This window comes from Oryctolagus cuniculus, chromosome 1 (assembly GCF_964237555.1).
Source record: "Oryctolagus cuniculus chromosome 1, mOryCun1.1, whole genome shotgun sequence".
Taxonomy (NCBI): Eukaryota; Metazoa; Chordata; class Mammalia; order Lagomorpha; family Leporidae; genus Oryctolagus; species Oryctolagus cuniculus.
Window position 1 is genome coordinate 70,005,640 of NC_091432.1, and position 17,860 is coordinate 70,023,499.

The 17,860-nt window shown below is 51.6% G+C and overlaps 1 protein-coding gene across 32 annotated transcripts in view; it reads right to left on the bottom strand.

Moving 5' to 3' along the window:
• Window positions 1-17,860, bottom strand: part of TENM4 (teneurin transmembrane protein 4) — a 2,118,216-nt gene that overhangs the window by 290,896 nt on the left and 1,809,460 nt on the right. For 30 of the 32 annotated variants that reach the window (XM_051821885.2, XM_051821866.2, XM_051821785.2 and 27 more), the window contains one exon: window positions 3,728-3,937. The exons of the other annotated variants lie outside the window; for them this stretch is intronic. In XM_051821885.2, the coding sequence (XP_051677845.2) occupies window positions 3,728-3,937 (210 nt within the window). The remainder of the gene's footprint in view (window positions 1-3,727; window positions 3,938-17,860) is intronic. 32 annotated transcript variants of the gene reach the window in all.

The following is a 17,860-nucleotide window of genomic DNA, read 5'->3' on the forward strand; positions in this document are numbered from 1 at the left end:
TGCTGCCACCTGGGTCTGCATTAGCAGAAAGAAAGCTGGAGTCAAGAGCCAGAGTGGGGAGCTGAACCCGAATAGGATGCAGGCATCTCTGGGCTGGCCCCAGGCTGGCCCCAGCTTTGTCATCTGTAAACTCCGCGATAACCTTGGGAGGCTTCCCTGTTTCACAGGTGGAGCAACAGATGATCTGAGTGGGTAGGAACCTTGCCCTGGGCCCACTTCCAGGTCTGACCCTACAGCCCTTGCCATTCCTTCTTCAGCATGGGCCTCAAAAGTCAGCCTCGCTCGCTCACTGCTTCATGCGTTCACTCACTAGACGAACACTACGTGGAAAGCGCCCGTGGAGGACCCTGCACCCATCTGCTAAAAGCGGCTTCTCCAGAAGGATTACAAGGGAACTTCCCATTTTACCCTTCTGCATTCTGTGAGAGTTAACAGGCACTGTCACTTAGCAAAAGCAAGGAAGATGATCCCATGAGAATACTTTTGCAATTTTTCTGTGAAAACAAACACGAAACAAAACACTACAAATGACTATTGGGCCCATCAGGTAGCTGGGCCCACACTTCTCTCCCAGCTAGTGTTAGGTCTGTGTCAATTCCAGCAGATCCTGCGGACCACAGGGGACCCCTGGTCTTGGGATTTCGGGGGACAGGATGACGGCAGGCAGCATCCAGCTTTGGGGTGAGAATCAGTGGGCTTTCTTATGAACCCAACTCCAGAGCAACAGACCAGAAAGGACCCAGTCTTCACCCACTTCAGGCAGGGGGCCCATTTATCCCCAACCTTTATGGTGACACTTGGAACCAAGCCCCAGAGAGGGAGCGCAGAGGTCTTAGGCACCCCGGGGGTGTCCGTAGGAGCACACAGTGGCAAGACTGAGCAGATAGCCCTGGGCCAAAGTGCCCCCATCTCCCCTCCCCAGCCCATCACACACGCAACAACACCATCAGCTTGCCCCAGAACTTGCAACAAAGCCATTGCTCTTGTTTAGTTAATTAGCAAAGGGAGAGATTAAGGACTTTAATCTCCTGCCTTTTCTTTTGCCTGCAAGGCTTATTTGCTCACAAAAGAACAAACAGACAAAGAATATTATCATATATATGTATATGTGTGTGTGTGTGTGTGAGTTGTGTGCGTGTGCTGTGTGAGTGTATGTGTGTGTGGTGTGTGCGTGTGCTGTGTGAGTGTATGTGTGTGTGTTGTGTTGTGTGTGTGTGCATTCTCCCTTCCCCCATAAGCTTAAAAGGCCACTGGTGGCAGGGACTGTTGTGTGGGTACCACATGGCACTCATGAATCAGATTACTTTAGGCAAGATAGGGATACTGAGGCATACAGAGGAACAGTGGTCTGCTGAGAACAGCCAGTGAGCCGCAGAGCTGGGCCTGGAACCCTGGTCTCTGCATCTCCAGCCCGGGCTCCGCTTCTGAACCAAGTGTGAAATGCCACAGGCATCTAAAGGCGGTGCGGTCTGGTGTGGCTGCACCCCCCCGAAGGCGTGGCACACTCAGAGGGCACAGAGGGAAAGGGTCCTGAGCATGGTTGAGTTCTTGGAGAAGGCAGGGCCTAAAGTCCTGCTGGAAGAGAAGCACAGGGCCGGAGACCCTCACCCCTGATTTTTAGCAACAGCAGAGGTGGAGAGGGGTCCTGGCTGGGGAAGGGGAGCAGTCACTGGGGATAGGGTCCACTCAGCACCTAGAGGAGTGCAGGTGCCCGCCGCCACATGGTCTTCCACATACCTCCTAGACTCCAGGTCTAAAGGAGCTGGGCTGGGCTCCCCAGCTCCCTCCTCCAGGTGCTTTTTCCCCGAGCGACTCTCCTCTGCCCAAGTTGCCCAGTCTCCCTAGGCCCTGCCAGTGCCTGCTCCAGGAGACATTTCCTAAGTCCCTCAGTTGCACCAGGGTCCCCGCTGGGTCCCACCACATGCCAGGCCCCTACCTCCTTGGTTACCCTGAGCTGCCACAATCTGCCCCCACCAGGCACAGGTGCCAGGCGGCGTGCCAGGAGCTTTCCCATGTGGGCTCTCTGGACACCCACTGGAGGCAGGTGCAGGCACCTGGGCAATGACTAACATTGACTAAACCTGTCCTTCTGTCCCAGACACCGTGCGGTGCGGGGTGCTCACCACGAGCTGGGTACCTTACTGCCCACATTATTTATGCTAGAGGATGCCTTCTCTGAGAGACTTGTCTGAATCCGTGGCAATACGGCTTCCATTTAACTCAAAGCCATGGACAAGGCTCCTGCCTCCTTGCATTGCCCACCTGCTTTTCCAGACTCTGACCTAGCATTTCCCACGGCACGGGCATTTTTAAATAAACATGTGTGGCATTAACACAGGCTACAGTGTAACTTGCAGGCAAACAGTCTCACTTCACCTCTTTGAATCAGGAATTGTGGGGCCAGGGACCATCCAGCATGTCTGGGGAGGGGGGTCTCTGTGGGCCCCTCAGGCACAGATAGAATGTCCTCCCAAGCAGGCTGCCAGCTGGGGCTGGAAAGCCTGTCTCCAGACCAGCCGGCATCTCCCCACTAATAGCTTTTTGTGCTGCATGTGTGACCTTCTGGCTTTAAATCACACCTTCAGAGTGGATGCAATCTTTCACCCAGAGCCGGCAGAGGAGGGGGCTGAGACCTTAACGGGGAGATAGACTGTTTCCAGGAGACCTCCTCCGCTGTCTCCATGAGCCCCAAGCCAATCAACATACGGGCGTGAAAACCCGTTCAATGCCCCCCACCCCCAATATAATGACCCAATGAACAGAGAGTAATGCCCTAAAAACCCTGGACACTCCCTCAAAGCCAGTGTCCCGTTCAGGCACTCTGCCTGGTCTCCTCTCAGACCAGACACTTTTCTGTCAAATAAGATTTCTGCCTCTTTGCAAATTCTTTCCTGGCTTTTTATTTCTATACTGAGTGGAGGAAAAGATTCCATGAAATTCACGCCTGCAACCGCCCTCCCCTCCGCAACCAGTAACAGACCATCACGGTGACTCCAGGGCACCACACCCACGTACACCACCCCTCTCCTGAGATCTGAGGCCCCTCCTGGCCATCCTCGCAAAGAAGTGGACTGGCCTCTGCTGGACACAGGCAGGGCAAGCACCTGGAGTGGGTGTAACAGCAGTGGTGAACCCTGGTCAGCCCGGAGCTCCTGCACCGTCTGCCCGCACACCACCCCTCCTCTGCTCAGAAAGCCAGGGCAGAGCTGAGCGGCAGGGAGCTTGTCCTGGCAGATCCAGGCTGAAACTCAGGACTGCCTCGGCGGCAGCGGCATTGTAGGACTCTGGTCTGCGGGCTGTGTGCGGGGCTTCAGGCAGACCTGGTCCCTGCGAGCAGTGCACCCTACGCAGCCATGCAGGCAGGGCTTTGAGGAGGCGCCACTCAGGGAGATTTAGGTCTGATTTTTTTTTCCTGTACCGAACTTTGTCTTTACCTGTCTCCGTCTCCACCTGTTGCTCCCTTCTCTCAGGTCTGTCTGTGCACCTCTGTTGAGGTACCTGCCTGGGGGACTTGTGCCATGAGGGCATTGCACAACAGTTGCCCGCAACCCTGCACACCTCAGGTTGCGCGGTGTAGGCAGCTTGAGGCCGCCAGAGCCAGGGCTCCCCCACCCCGTCCCATGACCTCCCACTCCCCCCGCTGGAGCCTGTGGGGCCCCGTCCCTCTGCCCCTGCCAGCACCTCGGCGCGCATCACACAGCAAAGTTAGAAAGAGAGAAGGACTTACCGTTTGCCGCGACCCCCAGGCTGGCGGAGCCACTTTTAACTAAGAATGAATTAGGGACAAACTCTTCCTCAGAGTCTGAGTCCGGGGTTGGCGGGGCCACACCGTTGCCTAGCAACCGCCTCTGGCTCTCATTGGCCGGAGGGGAGGGGGGCGGGGAGGGGGACTGCTCAATAGGGGTTGATGAAGCGGACGAACAATGCAAGGGAGCACCTGCGAACCACAAAGACAAACACAGACAGAAAAAAAATAATCAAAATTGATTTTAAGGCACACGGGGAAGGGGAGGGAGCAAAAATAAAACACGCATACATCATCAGGGGAGGGGGATCCAACACTGGGTGATCCACTGCACACGCGGGCCTGGGGCGGGGCTGATGGCTCCATGCACGGAAAGTTGGTGCAAACTAACCTTCTGCAGGGCTGGCTCAGTGTGGAAAAAATGCATGGCTTGCAAAGTGGGCACCTCACGAGCCCAGCAGGACGCCTTCCTCTTTCTGTGGGCGCTGCAGACCTGCTGGGCTGTTAACTATTCAAGAGAGGCGCCTCTCTGAGCTCCCCAGGGAAAGCTACTGGCCAGGACTGGATGATCCCTGAGCCCTCACAAACTGGCCATTCTGTGATGTCGCTGAACTGAACCGGCGTTTTTGTTGCTGCGGTTTTAACCCCACGTGAACATAATTGGGGGCTCTGAGCATCATCAAAGGCAGAGAGAGCCGCAGAGAACTCTTGAGGGCAGGTTCTCCACCTTTGGCATTCTGAATTTCAGCACCCTGATGTTTCATTTCCCTAGAAACCTAACACTTTGTGATTCTTATATTCAGGCACTGTCTGCAAATTCCCTGAAAGGGAGACCCTTAGAAGTCTTGCTCACTTCTTTAACTCCAGCTTAAATTGCCTGGCACAAAAGAGATACTTGCTGGAACAGGCAGATTGTAGGGCTCTAATAGTTGAAGGGGAAAACATTCTATCATTCTAGGGTGCTAACATTCTGGGAGCTCCACGTGGCACAAAGTCACTGAGTCTGACTCCAAGCTTCTACTCCATCAGAGTGTTAAAGTGCCAGCTCTCTCTAGTCCTCTATGCAAATCCCAGCTCTTTAGAAGGAGGAGGCCATGGCCTGGGACAGGTGCTCCGCGCTTACACACTTTGCGGTCTTATGTGGGGCGACTTTTCAACATGTGCAGTACATCGTCTACAAGGGGGCAACACAAGCACAGACATAGAAAAGTGTACAGTACAAGACAGTGCATCCACTGGACAGCGAGACTGCTGGTCTGCTCCTGTTGTGATTCCTAGAACGTAATCACATCCAACCAGTTTTTCAAAGAGATTCAACCTCAGGAAGCAAAAACATAGCCCAGAGGGGCCACCCTCAGATCTGGTAGGGCTCTAAGGGGACGGTGACATAGAGAGCTGCGTTCGCCGAGGTGGTCTGTCCACATAACAGAAGCGGGCTCAGTTCACAGCCACCAAATCTCACAGGAGTTTGCAAGTTCCATTCTTCTTAGTATCAAACCCAGATCTTAACTGTGCATGGCAACATTGTATAGGGTTGCAGCATAATGCCACTTGGCTGGTTCATTTTAGAAATTCAGTCACAACAATCCAGGCAGCAAGGATCAGTGACCACAGCGCAGTCTCTGGGTGGCTTCTCCCCTGGGTTTCTGCTAATTTCCCCAAAAATCAGGCTGTGGCTCATCTTACAATCGTCCAATCCAGAATCCCCAATTCACAGTGAGAGTGACACCACTTACCAGCCAGTGTGCTCAGCATTCCTTTCTGTGAATTGACCTTGGCGGCCGGTCTCACATAACATTTGCCCTGCTCTAAGAGCGAACTTCAAAGAGTTCACCGAAAATGGAATTAAAGGATAAATTCATTGTGCTGCAAATGATTTGAAATCCATACACGGCTTTTTCATAATATACATTTTCCATGAACTTTTTGAAGATTCCCCCATATTTCTAGTTAGGTGCATAAAGGCACACAGGACATTCTCAGAGTACAGTGTGTTCTGGGAGTGAGCTCTGGAGTTCAATAGAATTAGGGTGTGCATCACAGTATGGCTGCCTATTAGCCTATTAGCTGTACGATATTGGGGAAATTACTTCCAGTTCCTCATCTGTAAGCTGCCCACCCCTCGTTCTCCCCCAACCCCAACCCCTCTAAAGGATTTATTTATTTGAAAGGGGGAGAGAGAAAGAAAGACACATACATTCCATGTGCTGCATCATTCTCCAAATGCCCACAACAGCCGAGGTTTGGCCGGGCTGAAGCCAGGAGCCAGGGAGGGACTCTATCTGGGTTTCCCACATGGGTGGCAGGGACCCAAGGACTTGCGCCATCCTCTGAATTCCCAGGCACATCAGCAGGAAGCTGGAGTAGCCAGGCCTCGAACCAGCACTCCCACACGGGATGTGGATGTCTGAAGGGAGGCTTAACCTACTGCACCACAACATCTGCCCCTGCTTCCCCCTTTAAAGTAATTGCTGTGAGGATAAAATTACATGTGAGGGGGCAGGCATTGTGGTGCAACAGGTTAAGCTGCTTGGGATGCCTGCATCCCGTACTGTGGTGTGGTTCAAGTCCTGGCTCCTTTGTCTCCCATCCAGCTTCCTGCTAGAGTGCCTGGGTGGTAGTGGAATAGGGCCAAGGTGCTTAGATCCCTGCTACTCAGATGGGAGACCCTGATGGAGTTCCCAGCTCCTGGTTTCAGGCTGGGCCAGCCTTAGCTATTGCAGGCATTTGGGGAATGAGGCAGTGGATAGAAACCTCTCCTCCCATCACTTTGCCTTTCAGGTAAATAAATAAACAAATCTTAATAAAGAGACATTGTACGTGAGCACACAGTAAGCATGAGCAACTAGGAGTCCACAGTAGGAACTCAGCAAATGTTTATTAAACTGAGGGAAAGCGCGCCACCAAGAAGCCTGCTCCTAACGCCCCTTCCTGCAGTCCCGGGTGTAGACAATTCTTGGCTGTCAGGCTGCACTTATTAAGCAAGTATATACCCATTTCCTCATCTTTTCTTAACCAAAGACATCACATAACCGCCAATCACAGCTTGCGAGGAGCTGGGGATAACCAGTGCCATACTACACTGAGTTTCTGGGGATCTCAGACCAAAGTTAAGAAACACGATCCGTTGTTCCAGGGGGTTTGTTACAGCCTCTTGCTGAGTGGATCTGCCAGGCTGCTGGAACTAAACCATCCCAGAACTAAGTACACTGTTCCATCGCCAACTTCAGGGACCCCGAGAGCAGCACCGCACTGGCCCCTGGGCCTCATGCCCGCCTCCTTTGCCTTCCAGCCAATCTCTGCCAGGGTTTCTCTGAATATTCATAACCTGTGAAGCCCTGAACAAGGTGCCAGGCCCTTAGCAGGTGAATGTACTTTCTCCCATCCAAGTACTAACCAGGCCAGGCCCTGCTTAGCTTACGAGGTCAGACGTGATCAGGTGCCTGCAGGGTGGTACAGCTGTAGATGGTGAAAGAAGTTTCTATGGGGTACAGATATTATGGGAAATAGGCTAGTTCCTTCCTCTCACTCACAGGCAGTTTTAAAGTGGTGTCTGAGGCAGGGTTCACAGAACCATTTCCTAGGATGCCAGGAAATATCAGGAAAAGTTTTTAATTCACCCAACACGTATGCCGGAATTACATGTCCTAAAATGCATGACCACACCAACTCAACATATACAGAAGCAGGGTAGGGCCCAGTTGAGAGTGTGGGCTCTGGAGCCAGATTGCATGCACTTGAAATCCAGTTCCATTTCTTGCAAGCTCAGTGAGCTTCAGCATATTACTTCGCCCTCTGGATCTCAATGCCATATCTGTGCAATGGCGATATTAGGAAGTATGTATGTATCTACCTAAAGTTCTTGTTACTTTGAGGATTAAAGGGGTTAAAATGGGTGCCATGTTGAGAGCAGTGTGTGGCAGCCAGCGAAGGCATTGCTATGAATGTATGTGTAGCTATCAAGTGAGGGGACACTGACTTCATCTTCTTCAACAACAGTGTGTAGCTGTAAAGGTATGGTGAGCATCACTGCACTCATAGACACTTCCCAAGCACCCACTGATCAGGCTTGAAGGTGAGGGGGTCCCCTCCTGAGAGACACAGCCTCATAGGGGCTGCTGAGGAGCTCAACTCCTTCAGCAGTCTGCCACCCCACCCTCTTACCTCTCAAGTCTTTTTATCTTTTATGATTTATTCATTTATTTGTAAGGCAGAGTTACAGAAAGAGGGAGAGACAGATCTTGCATCTGTTGTTCAGTCCCCAAATGGCTGCAACAGCTGGAGCTGGGCCCTTCTGAAGCCAGGAGCCTCTTCAGGTCTCCCCCATAGGTGCAGGGGCCCAAGGATATGGGCTATCCTCTGCTGCTTTCCCAGGAGCACTAGCAGGAAGCTGGTTCGGAAGCAAAGCACCTGGGACTTGAACCTGCACACATATGGGATGTGGGGGTTATACCTGTTTCTCCACCTTTCGAGTCTTACTTGTCACCCTTAGCTTCTTACCCAATTCACTGAGCCCTGTGAAGACATGCCAGCATGCTCTCATTTGCAAAGACCCAATGTTCCCTCTTTGCCCAAGTTGGCCAGATGGCAGCATTCCAGGGAACTGTCTGTAGGGAATCTATCTGAGCGCCACCTCCTGGGGCACAACTTCAAAAGTTTGGCCTCTGAGTTGTACACACACTGTTCCCTCTCCCTGAAGAATTCCCTTTTCTCTCCGTCCTCCTCCTCATACAACCCCATATGTCTTGTTAGCTCCCATTGGTCCCTAGGGCTTAACCTCATGGCTGCCTCCCCCAGAAAGGCTTCCCTGATGCCTCCACCAGGGCTTGGTAGCTCCCTGTGGCAACGTTTCCTTCCCTGCGGGGTCTGTGTCCACACACCGACCTGTGTGGCTTGTCCATTACTACAGAGAGGTCTTCAAAGAGTTCACGGAGAACATACATTCTTGTTTCATGTCGCTTTCCATGATCTTTCTGAAGTGCTCTTGTGTTTCCCGTTGTCTAGCACAGTATCTTGCACAGAAAGCCCTAAGAAGTATTTGTTAAGTAAGACAGGGTAGAAGGCAGGCAGGATGAAAGCAGAGTACCTCAAGGGGCCGGCGCTCTGGCGCAGGTTAATCCTCCGCCTGCAGTGCCGGCATCCCATGTGGGCACCGGTTCTGGTCCCAGCTGTGCCTCTTCCTATCCAGCTCTCTGCTATGGCTTGGGAAAGCAGAAGATGGCCAGAGTCCTTGGGCCCCTGCACCTGTGTGGGAGACCTGGGAGAAGTGCCTGGCTCCTGACTTTGGATTGGCCATTTGGAAAGTGAAGCAACAGTTGGAAGACCTTTCTGTCTGTCTCTCCTTCTCTTTGTAATTCAACCTCTCAAGTAAATAAATAAAATCTTAAAAAAAAAAGAGTACCCCGATTATGGCATGGAAGGCCTATGTGCACAGCATGGTGAGAAATGAGTCAGCAGTGGAAAGTGAACAGCAGGTTCAAGCCTTGAGCGCTAGAAATCAGACCTTAACTGCGAGCCTGGGGAGTTCTTAAGGCAGGAAGGTGAGAAGCCCAGGGCTGTGCTATAGAAAGAACTGCTCTCTGAACTGAAGGCTTCTTCTCATCTCCCAGATCTCCTTTCTCATTGGCTCAGCTCAGTTAGGATGTTGAAAATCTACATGATCTAGACGTGTCTTCAGGGGGAGGGGTGGGGGAAGGAGCGAGGGGCAGATGCATGATAAAGTAGCAGATCAGGATTTCTCATTCCATGGGGCAGGGGGTTAGGGTGCCTTTCCATGGATCCTACTTATCAGCACAAGGGAAGCTGGCACTGCAGATGCTTCTACGGCAGTGCAGGGTTGTGGTAGGGGGAGCTATCCAAGATTCTTGATAGGGAGGCTCTGAAAGCCTAGCTCTGGCTCATGGCAGGTAAGGGCGGAGGACGAAGAACACCCACTCAGAACATGTACGCACCTGCATGGTTGGGTAGGCAGGACCAGGCACTGGCAGAGTTCCTCCTGGAGGCCAGGGGTCTGGCCAGATGCTTTCCTCATAGCAGCACCATGGGCAGGAAAGCTCGCCCCCATATTCAGGGCCAAGACATACACAGGCTTAGAGAAGTGAAGACGTTCGGGGCTCCGGAGACAAATCCTAAGTACAACTGATTCCACTGAGTGGTGAGAATGAACACTTATCAGCCTGGTCAGGGTTTTCCACTAGGTGAACAGGAAGGGTGAGTCCTGTCCACTAGGGAAACACAGGGAAGGTGGAACGGCCAGGAAGTTCCTGCTGGGCACACCAGCTGCCAAGGTCTAGTTCCACTGCCATGTGACTTTGGACGTCCCTTTACTTCTCCTAGCCTGAGTTTTCTCCTTTGTGTAAGACAGTGGTAGAATACCCACTGCAAAGCATGGTTAGGGGCTGGTGTGTTCGCGAGGAGTTTGGCAGTCTGCTTGCTCGTGGAAAGGGTTCAAGCGCTACCGGCTCCTTCTGCCATGCCTCTGGCTGCAGCTTTAGTGTAGGGAGAGCCGTGTGGTCTCAGGGAAGAAACAACAGATCTGCAAGCCCTCCAGTGACACAGCCCTCAGTACATGGGACCTGGTGATTTCAAAAACAGGGGAAATGTAGGATACAGAACAGAGGATCCCGAGATGCACAGGGAGTACAGCATCAGGCGCTCATGCTGTTGTGCGCATGGTAGCTTTCCTTTGTAATCTGAAGTCTAACCTAGAGCTAGAGCGGCCCCATCCCCAAGGGAAAGCTTCCGGAGCTCTGGGGTCTGAGGGTGACTTTGGACGACTCCATGAGGCTAGACGTGTGAAGGGCTGGCTGACAGAACAAGCTGATTGCTGTGTCAAGGAAAGCCCGTTAGCAACAGGTACTTCCTAACGCACTGCCCAGCAGTCTGAGAAATCCCTCTGAACGCCCGGGATTGCATGGATCCACGTGAAAACCCCATCCAGGCGGTGGGAGGGAAACTCCTGGCGTGCTTACACAGTGGGAAGTATGAGTCCCATCTGGAAAACACAAGCAGCGATGGGAGCTACAGGGAAAGTATCTTCTCCCCAGACAATTCCCTGGATTACTGGAAGCATTTCCTAACAACCCTTCAACTGGCAGCCCTGTAATGTGGAGGCCTGTATATCAAACGCCTAGCCCAGTACACAGCCAGTACTCCATGAATGACACTCAGAAACACACAAACCAAACCCAACCCAACCCTCAGACCTGCACAGGCACCGCGTCTCAGTGGGCACTGACGTGGTGGGTTCATCCTTTCTACAGCGGACAGCCCTGAGTCGCCTCAGTCTCCATTCCAGAAACACTTCCGGCCCTCTCCCTAGAATTAAACGCATTCCACCTCTTCCCATGTGCCAACCCAGGGCATCTAGCTGACTCAGTGAATGAGTAAAATCACACTCAGTTCTGAGCAGAGGATGGGCTGTTGGAGAAATCGGACAGAAAGGTTTGGGCCCCCTCAGGGTCAGGCACCCTTCCATGGTAGTGTCATGTCCTGCCTATCATTCCAGTGAGTTCTGTTCATCTTGGTCGCTTGGGCAGAATACACTGCCCAGCAGGGGCCAGGTACTGCTCATTGCTGAGGCCTGGCCAGGCTGGGTCTCGGTTCAGCAAAGCATTATAGAACTGGTCCCCTGGTTGTCTGAAATGGATTGCAATCCAGTGCTAGGAAACATTTCCAAGAGCTGGAATCTGAAAATGTAGAGTGGTGATACGTTCAGATCCATCTGCAAGAGCCCCAGTTTGCACACTCATCCTGTGTTAATTAATAGTAGTGCTCCCTTTACTGTAAAAATGCCTTGAACTGGATGACTAATCACAGGACCACCCTCATATGGGGCTGTGAAGTACAGATTCAGTTGCACATCGGAAGCTGAGTAATTCTACCTCTACCAACTATCACAGCATGTAAAACTTTGAAAAAAAGTGAAAAAAGCAAAAACCTCCTTAATGTTAAGATGGAAGTGCCTAATTATGTAAATGAGGGCACATCAATAAAATGCTAATATCACACAGGCATTATAAGCCATGTTTGTAAGAATAGTGACTTGGGAAACAGGACACACAAAAAAATCAAAATGCAACTCTTTGTAAAAACCACTCACTTCTGTGCATGTGTGTGCATGTGTGTGCAATTAGTACAAAGATGTTTGCAGTAGTTACCTTCAGGTCATAGAATTATGAATCCATTTTGTCTTTATATTTTTCTAGGTTTTTCTAACTTTTTTCAAGGAACAAATGTGATAGTAAGATTTTAAAAAATGATAAAAGTTATCTTAAAAAGGAGAAAAAACAGGGAAAGTCAGCCATGATGACAGCTTAGGCCAGGGGACCCTGAGGACAAGCGGGGCAGGGGCAGAGCCACAGCCCTGGGGCCCAAGCTTGCTGTTGTCCAGCCTAAGTCTTGCGGGTCTCACTCCCCGGCAGTGCTCATTCTCAGAAGGAGGTGCTGGGCCATCTGTCTCTGTGACTTACGCTGGGAAAATGCTCTCTGCAAAACAGGACGCAGTAAATTTCTCAGGCTCAGGTCATTTGATCCCCAGTTCTCCTCCTCACAGGTTTCTCAGGGACTTGAAAAACTTTTTTTTTTGATAACGTTTTCATGGTGAATGGAGCTCTGCTCTCACCCTGCCTGCCCCAGAGACCTCTGAAATGTTGGGACAGAGAGTTCTCAGTATTCCTGGGCTTCACACAGGGTGGATGCTTGCCTGACCCAGGTAGACTCAGTGAGGGTATCTTGATTTTTTTGGTTACACGAACTTCATAGAGATATAATTTGCATATCATACAAGTCACCCATTTGAAGTGTACTATTCTGGGTGGGCATTTGGCCTAGCAGTGAAGACAGCACTTGGAATGCCTGCATCCCATACTGGAGGGCCAGGGTTGAAGTCCAAGTCTGCTCTGGATTCCGGCTTCCTGCTATTGCACACACATCACTGCCACTCTCTGGATGGAATTCTGGGCTTCTGGCTCTGGCCTGACCTAGTCTCAGCTGTTGAGGGCATTTGGGATGTGAGCCAGCCGATGGCACTCCATCTCCCTGCCTTCCAAAATAACTAACAAAATATATAAACTGGAGAAAATAAAGTGCCCAGTGAGTTGTAGTCAGAGTCACAGAGTCACAGAGTCAGCAATCATCACCCCAGAAAGAAACCCCACATTCATGAGCAGTCACTCCCACTGCCCTGGGCAATCACTACAATCACTAAGCTACCCCTGGTCTCAAAGGTTTCCGCAAATGTCATATAAATGGACTCACACAGTATGTGCCTTTTAGGACTGGCTTCTTTCACTTAGCATAACGTCATCAAGGTTCATTCCTGCGGAAGCATGGACCAGGACTCCTTTTCACGTAATTGCCACATGACGCTGTGTTCTAGCGACATGGTACACTTTGTTGACCCATGTAGCAACCCTGAGTTGCTTCTGCTGTGTTATCATAATACTGCTACAAGCATCTGTGCACGAGTGTTTGGGTGGGAATGTGTTTCAGAGCAGGATTGCTGGCACTCTGATAAGCCTGTGTGTCTAACCTCTCAAGGAACCAGACTGCTTTCTGAAGCAGCTGCACCATTTTAGACTCCCATCGGCAGTGGACGAGGATTCCCGTGTCTCCGCATCCTCGCCGACACTTGCCCTTCTCTGCGTTTTTGGCATCAGCCTCCTCATGGGTGTGAAGCGGTATCTCACTGTGGTCTCGTCTCTACTGCTCTGATGGGTCATGACGTTGAGCATCTTTTCACGTGCCTACTGGCCACGCGGAAGAAGAAATATTTATGTGGACATGGTCCATTTTGAAAATTAAGTTATTTGTCTTATTTAGGGAGTTGTAGGCATTGATCTTTTTTTTCTCAAATATTTATTTCGTACCGATGCCACTAGGCACTGTTCCAGCCATCACTGGGGGCCCATGTTCCAACCATCAGGGACTGGCAAGGAGGATAGAGGCCCTGCCCTCAGAAGTTCACATTCTAACAGAGGAAATCAATAAACTAGAAGGCAAGTATCTACACTCACAGAGCAGGCTCAGGTGATGATAAAGGCTATGAAGAAAAGTGGAGTGTGGCACGGAGCTGGGACTGAGAGGGTAGTCAGCAAAGGCCTAAAGCAGAGACCTCGAGTAGGTGAAGAAGGGGGCCACACAGACACTGGTGGATAAGAGCTGCCCAGGCAGAGGGCCCAGAGGTGTAAATTCTCTGCAGCAGGATCAAGTTCATCTGAGAGTCAGCTGGGAAGCTAACAGGGAAGAAGAGGCGTAAGAAGAGGAGAGTGCTGGATATGAGCCTGGAGGCACTGCTAGGGCCTAGGCTCCATGTACACACACAGCCACCCGGGTCACTGTGCACCTGTGTCTGCATCAGCCCATCCCCTGTAGGCAGGAACTGGTCTCATCCATCTCCATCCACAGTCCTGGTACTGACTTCATTGACAGTGGGGACCCAATACACATTAGCATCTACTTATTAAGTATCTTAAAAAAAAAACTCCTGTGAGACAAGAATGACAGTTTTCAGAGGATCGTCACATCCATGGTCTGATTCTGATTCTGACCATACCTGCATAAGAATCTGTCCAATGGCCTTCATCTCCATTGTACAGAGAAACTGAGGTTAGGAGCCATGATGTGACCTGTACAGGGACATACAACTGGTAAGAGACTGAGACCTCAACTCAGGCGAGGGGCCCCAAATAAGAGCTGGGTTTCAAACGGACTCCGGTGACTGGGCGTGTTGCTTTACCTTATGGAGCTCCGGGACCTCCGGAGCCAGGCCTCCCTTATGCAGGCTGCCAGGAGAGTCGGTAAGTGCATCTGTGTCCGACCCACCGTGCACTTGGCAGACAGCAGCTGCTGAACTGCGAGAGTTCTCCACGTCCCCTTTTACTCCCAAGCCTAGAAGCTCCACCAAGACAAGCTGCGGGAGGCCCTGAGCGGGCCCTGGACATGCAGAGAGACGACCTCTCACCCTGGAAGGACACCCAACCTGTCCAGGTGAAGGTGCCAGAAACAGGGCATTTCGTTCCCCTCCCCCGTCAGTGGGGGAGGAGAAGGAGAGAGGCAGGCAGCAGAGCTCCAAGTGGGAGCTGCAACTCCAGGCTTCTCACGTGCTGTTTTCACTTTTCCCAGGAGCTGCTGCCAAAGGGGTTGGGAAGTTCTGTCCAGGCCTTGGGGGGCTGAGCTGGGCTGGATGGAGAGGCCACTTTCCGTGGGATCTGGGTGAGATGGGAGGCACGAGTCCAGCTGGATGGTCTCTGGCTGTCAACACTGGTGGCAAATGGGAGCAAGGAACCATGGAAATTTATGGTAGGCCTGGAACAATCTGTGGTCACAGTGTGCTCTCTTCAACAGGGAGACTGTGTTGCTTTGCACTTTTGCCCTGGGATTTGATTAAGAAAAGTGCTTCCAAGCAGCTGTGTAAAGTCATTTATTACTTCCTGGGGATCTATTTATATATGTGTGATAAACTTATCTTTTCATCCCATTCTCCATGAACATTTTGAGATACCCGCCGCTATTTCCCACCTCTGGCCCCTGCCGCCAATTTACACAGCTGCAGAATTTCAGGCCCCAGGACGACCTGAGCGTCAGGCCCTTCGTCTATGCAGATACAGGAGAGATGATGGACATGTTTGGTGCTGATGGAAAGGCAAGGGATGCAGCTGTGGATGGAAAACAGCCAGTGGCTGGGGCTGGGTGAGGACAGACAGTAACTGGGCACCCACCATGTGTCCAACACCGTGCAAGGCACTCACGTAAGTTAACTCCATCAACTCCCACAATGCCTGCAAGGTGTTAGCACCTCTCCAGCTGATGGAGGCAGAACTGGAGGCTCAAAGAGAGTTTGCTTGAAGCCACTCAGGTGGTGTTGAGCTCTAAGCCCCACCCTCTTCCCTCTAAATAACCTCAATTCATAACAGTGATAAAGCTAAGGATGGCCACTGTAAATCCACGGGTGTACTTGTCTGGTCTCTCCCCAGCCACGGGGAGTGGACAACAGTGTTCAAAGTTGAACCTCCCGCTCAAAGTCCCTTCAGACCCCTGTCGCCCAGCGGGGAGCTGGCATCGCTTCCAGGGACTTGCTCTGCTGTTCCAAGAGTTTGAGAGGAGTCACGGATTAGCATCACCAGTGAGCCGCTCCACATTCATCCAGACACAAACTAACTCACTAAATACAAGAAAGGCAGAGCTGCATATATACCACTTTTAGAGTTTTCAGAATATCTGTTACATTTCAATAAAAAGCTTTAAAATCTAGCAGAAAGCCATGTGGTGTAAATGTAAGCATATAGTGAGAGGCATTTTTCTCCAACAAATTTTCCCTGGTCAAGGCTGATTCGAAACAGCTTTCCTTGAGCCTGCGTGCTGTGCCAAGCCCCCTTGCTCCCATTAGATGTCTATAAAGCATCTTGAAACTTTTCTTGAGAGAAAGCACAAACACAATAAGGGCCAAGAGTTCCAGAAATTCCTCTACTCTGGCTCCAGGAAATCTTGCAGAATCAAGGAAAGTAGGGGGAGGCGGGGTGGACAGGTGGAGAAATAGCCACCCAATCTGCCTTCGAGGGACTGAGTCTGGCCTAGGCTGGGAACCTTCCCAAAGGGAGTTCTCTAAGCAGGGATTGCTGAAGAGGCTTTACCCACAGACTAGACTATAACATGGACTTTCTTTTTATCCTAAACTGCGCTGCTCAGCAGGGGGCCTCGGAGACGCTAGGAGAAGGGAAGGAACAGACATCTACTGAGTGACTCGCCAGGCAGTGGAATAAGCACTTGCCCCGTCCTTTCCGGCATAACCTTCACAGTGCTCCTCCTCCCACTCAACAAATATTAACTGGCAGTTAACAGGTAGCAAAAATGTACTGCCTCAGCCCTGGAAGAATGTGAGTTCAAAAATCAAGATGCTGGCCACAGTCCCTCTGCCAGGGGGACCCTGGCCTCTCTCAGCATCTGGTAGGCTGCTGGCTATTCCTCGCATACCTTGGCTTGCAGGTGTGTCTCTCCCATCTCTGACTCTGTCTTCACGTGGCATTCTCCCCGTGTTGCTGCTTCTAACACGGATGCCATCGCACTGTGAGGTTCCCGCTGTATTCCAGTATGACCCCATCTTCACCGATTACTGCGGCAACAGCCATATTCTCTCTGCCAGACCCCTCTGTCTCACCAGTGCAGGATTTCCTCAGCTGGTGGTCATTTACATAAGACATGAACTTGGTCCATGAGACAGCTCTGAGAGATACGTATTATCATTCCCCATGCACTACTAAAGCATGGAGAGGCAGAGGTTCCTCAGTTCCTAAGAGGAAGTCAAGGACTGGCCCGAGGGGGCTCTCGCCACTCGTGTGTTTTCTGCAGCCTCACCAGGGAGGATCTTGGCACTGTGGTGAGGGGGATCAGACACCAGAAATGGGGGCAGAAATCAACATAAGCAGCTAATGAAACACCTGCATCCATCCCCTAAGCCTCCTGGCCGGACTGGTCACGACTGAGTGCTGCATTGGCAAAGAAAAAAAAGTGTCCCCGTTTTTCTCTTAACCACAAAACGCTCATCTGGAGCAAGCAGTGTCGCTCCCCCTCTTCGTGGAGGAACGACACAGGACCCTGCGCTGTTCTTTCGTCTGCTCGGCCCTCCCCGGGTTTGCTGCTGGTTCTTCCCGGGTTGGCTACTGTCCCTTCCACCTCCGTGGAAGGGCAGTTCCCCCTGGCCACATTCCCCACTTCCGCAGGGGAGCGGCACACCGCCGGCCGGCTCTCTCGGGGGCTGCACAGGTGTTCCCCTTACTCTCCTCCTTTATAGTCCTCCTCCGCCAATCCTAACTCGGCTGCCCACACGCCGAGTACGCTGCTCTCCAATCAGGAGCAAGTCCTACAGTTTATTGGTTGAACTGGAGGCAGCTGTGCGGAAGCTGTTTACTTCTCTCCCAGCGCCATATTGTGGGAGAGCAGATGCATAGAATAAGTCTTAATTCCAGTAACTTAGTCTAGTCCGAGCTGCTCCCCACAAAGCAGAACTGGTCCTTCAAGGCTAACACCTTCAACACGCCAGCCCCAGGGTCCACACGGAGCCCCACTCCTTTGCCAGCAGAGTCTGACAGTGGCTAGCAAAACAGGCTCTCTTGCTTT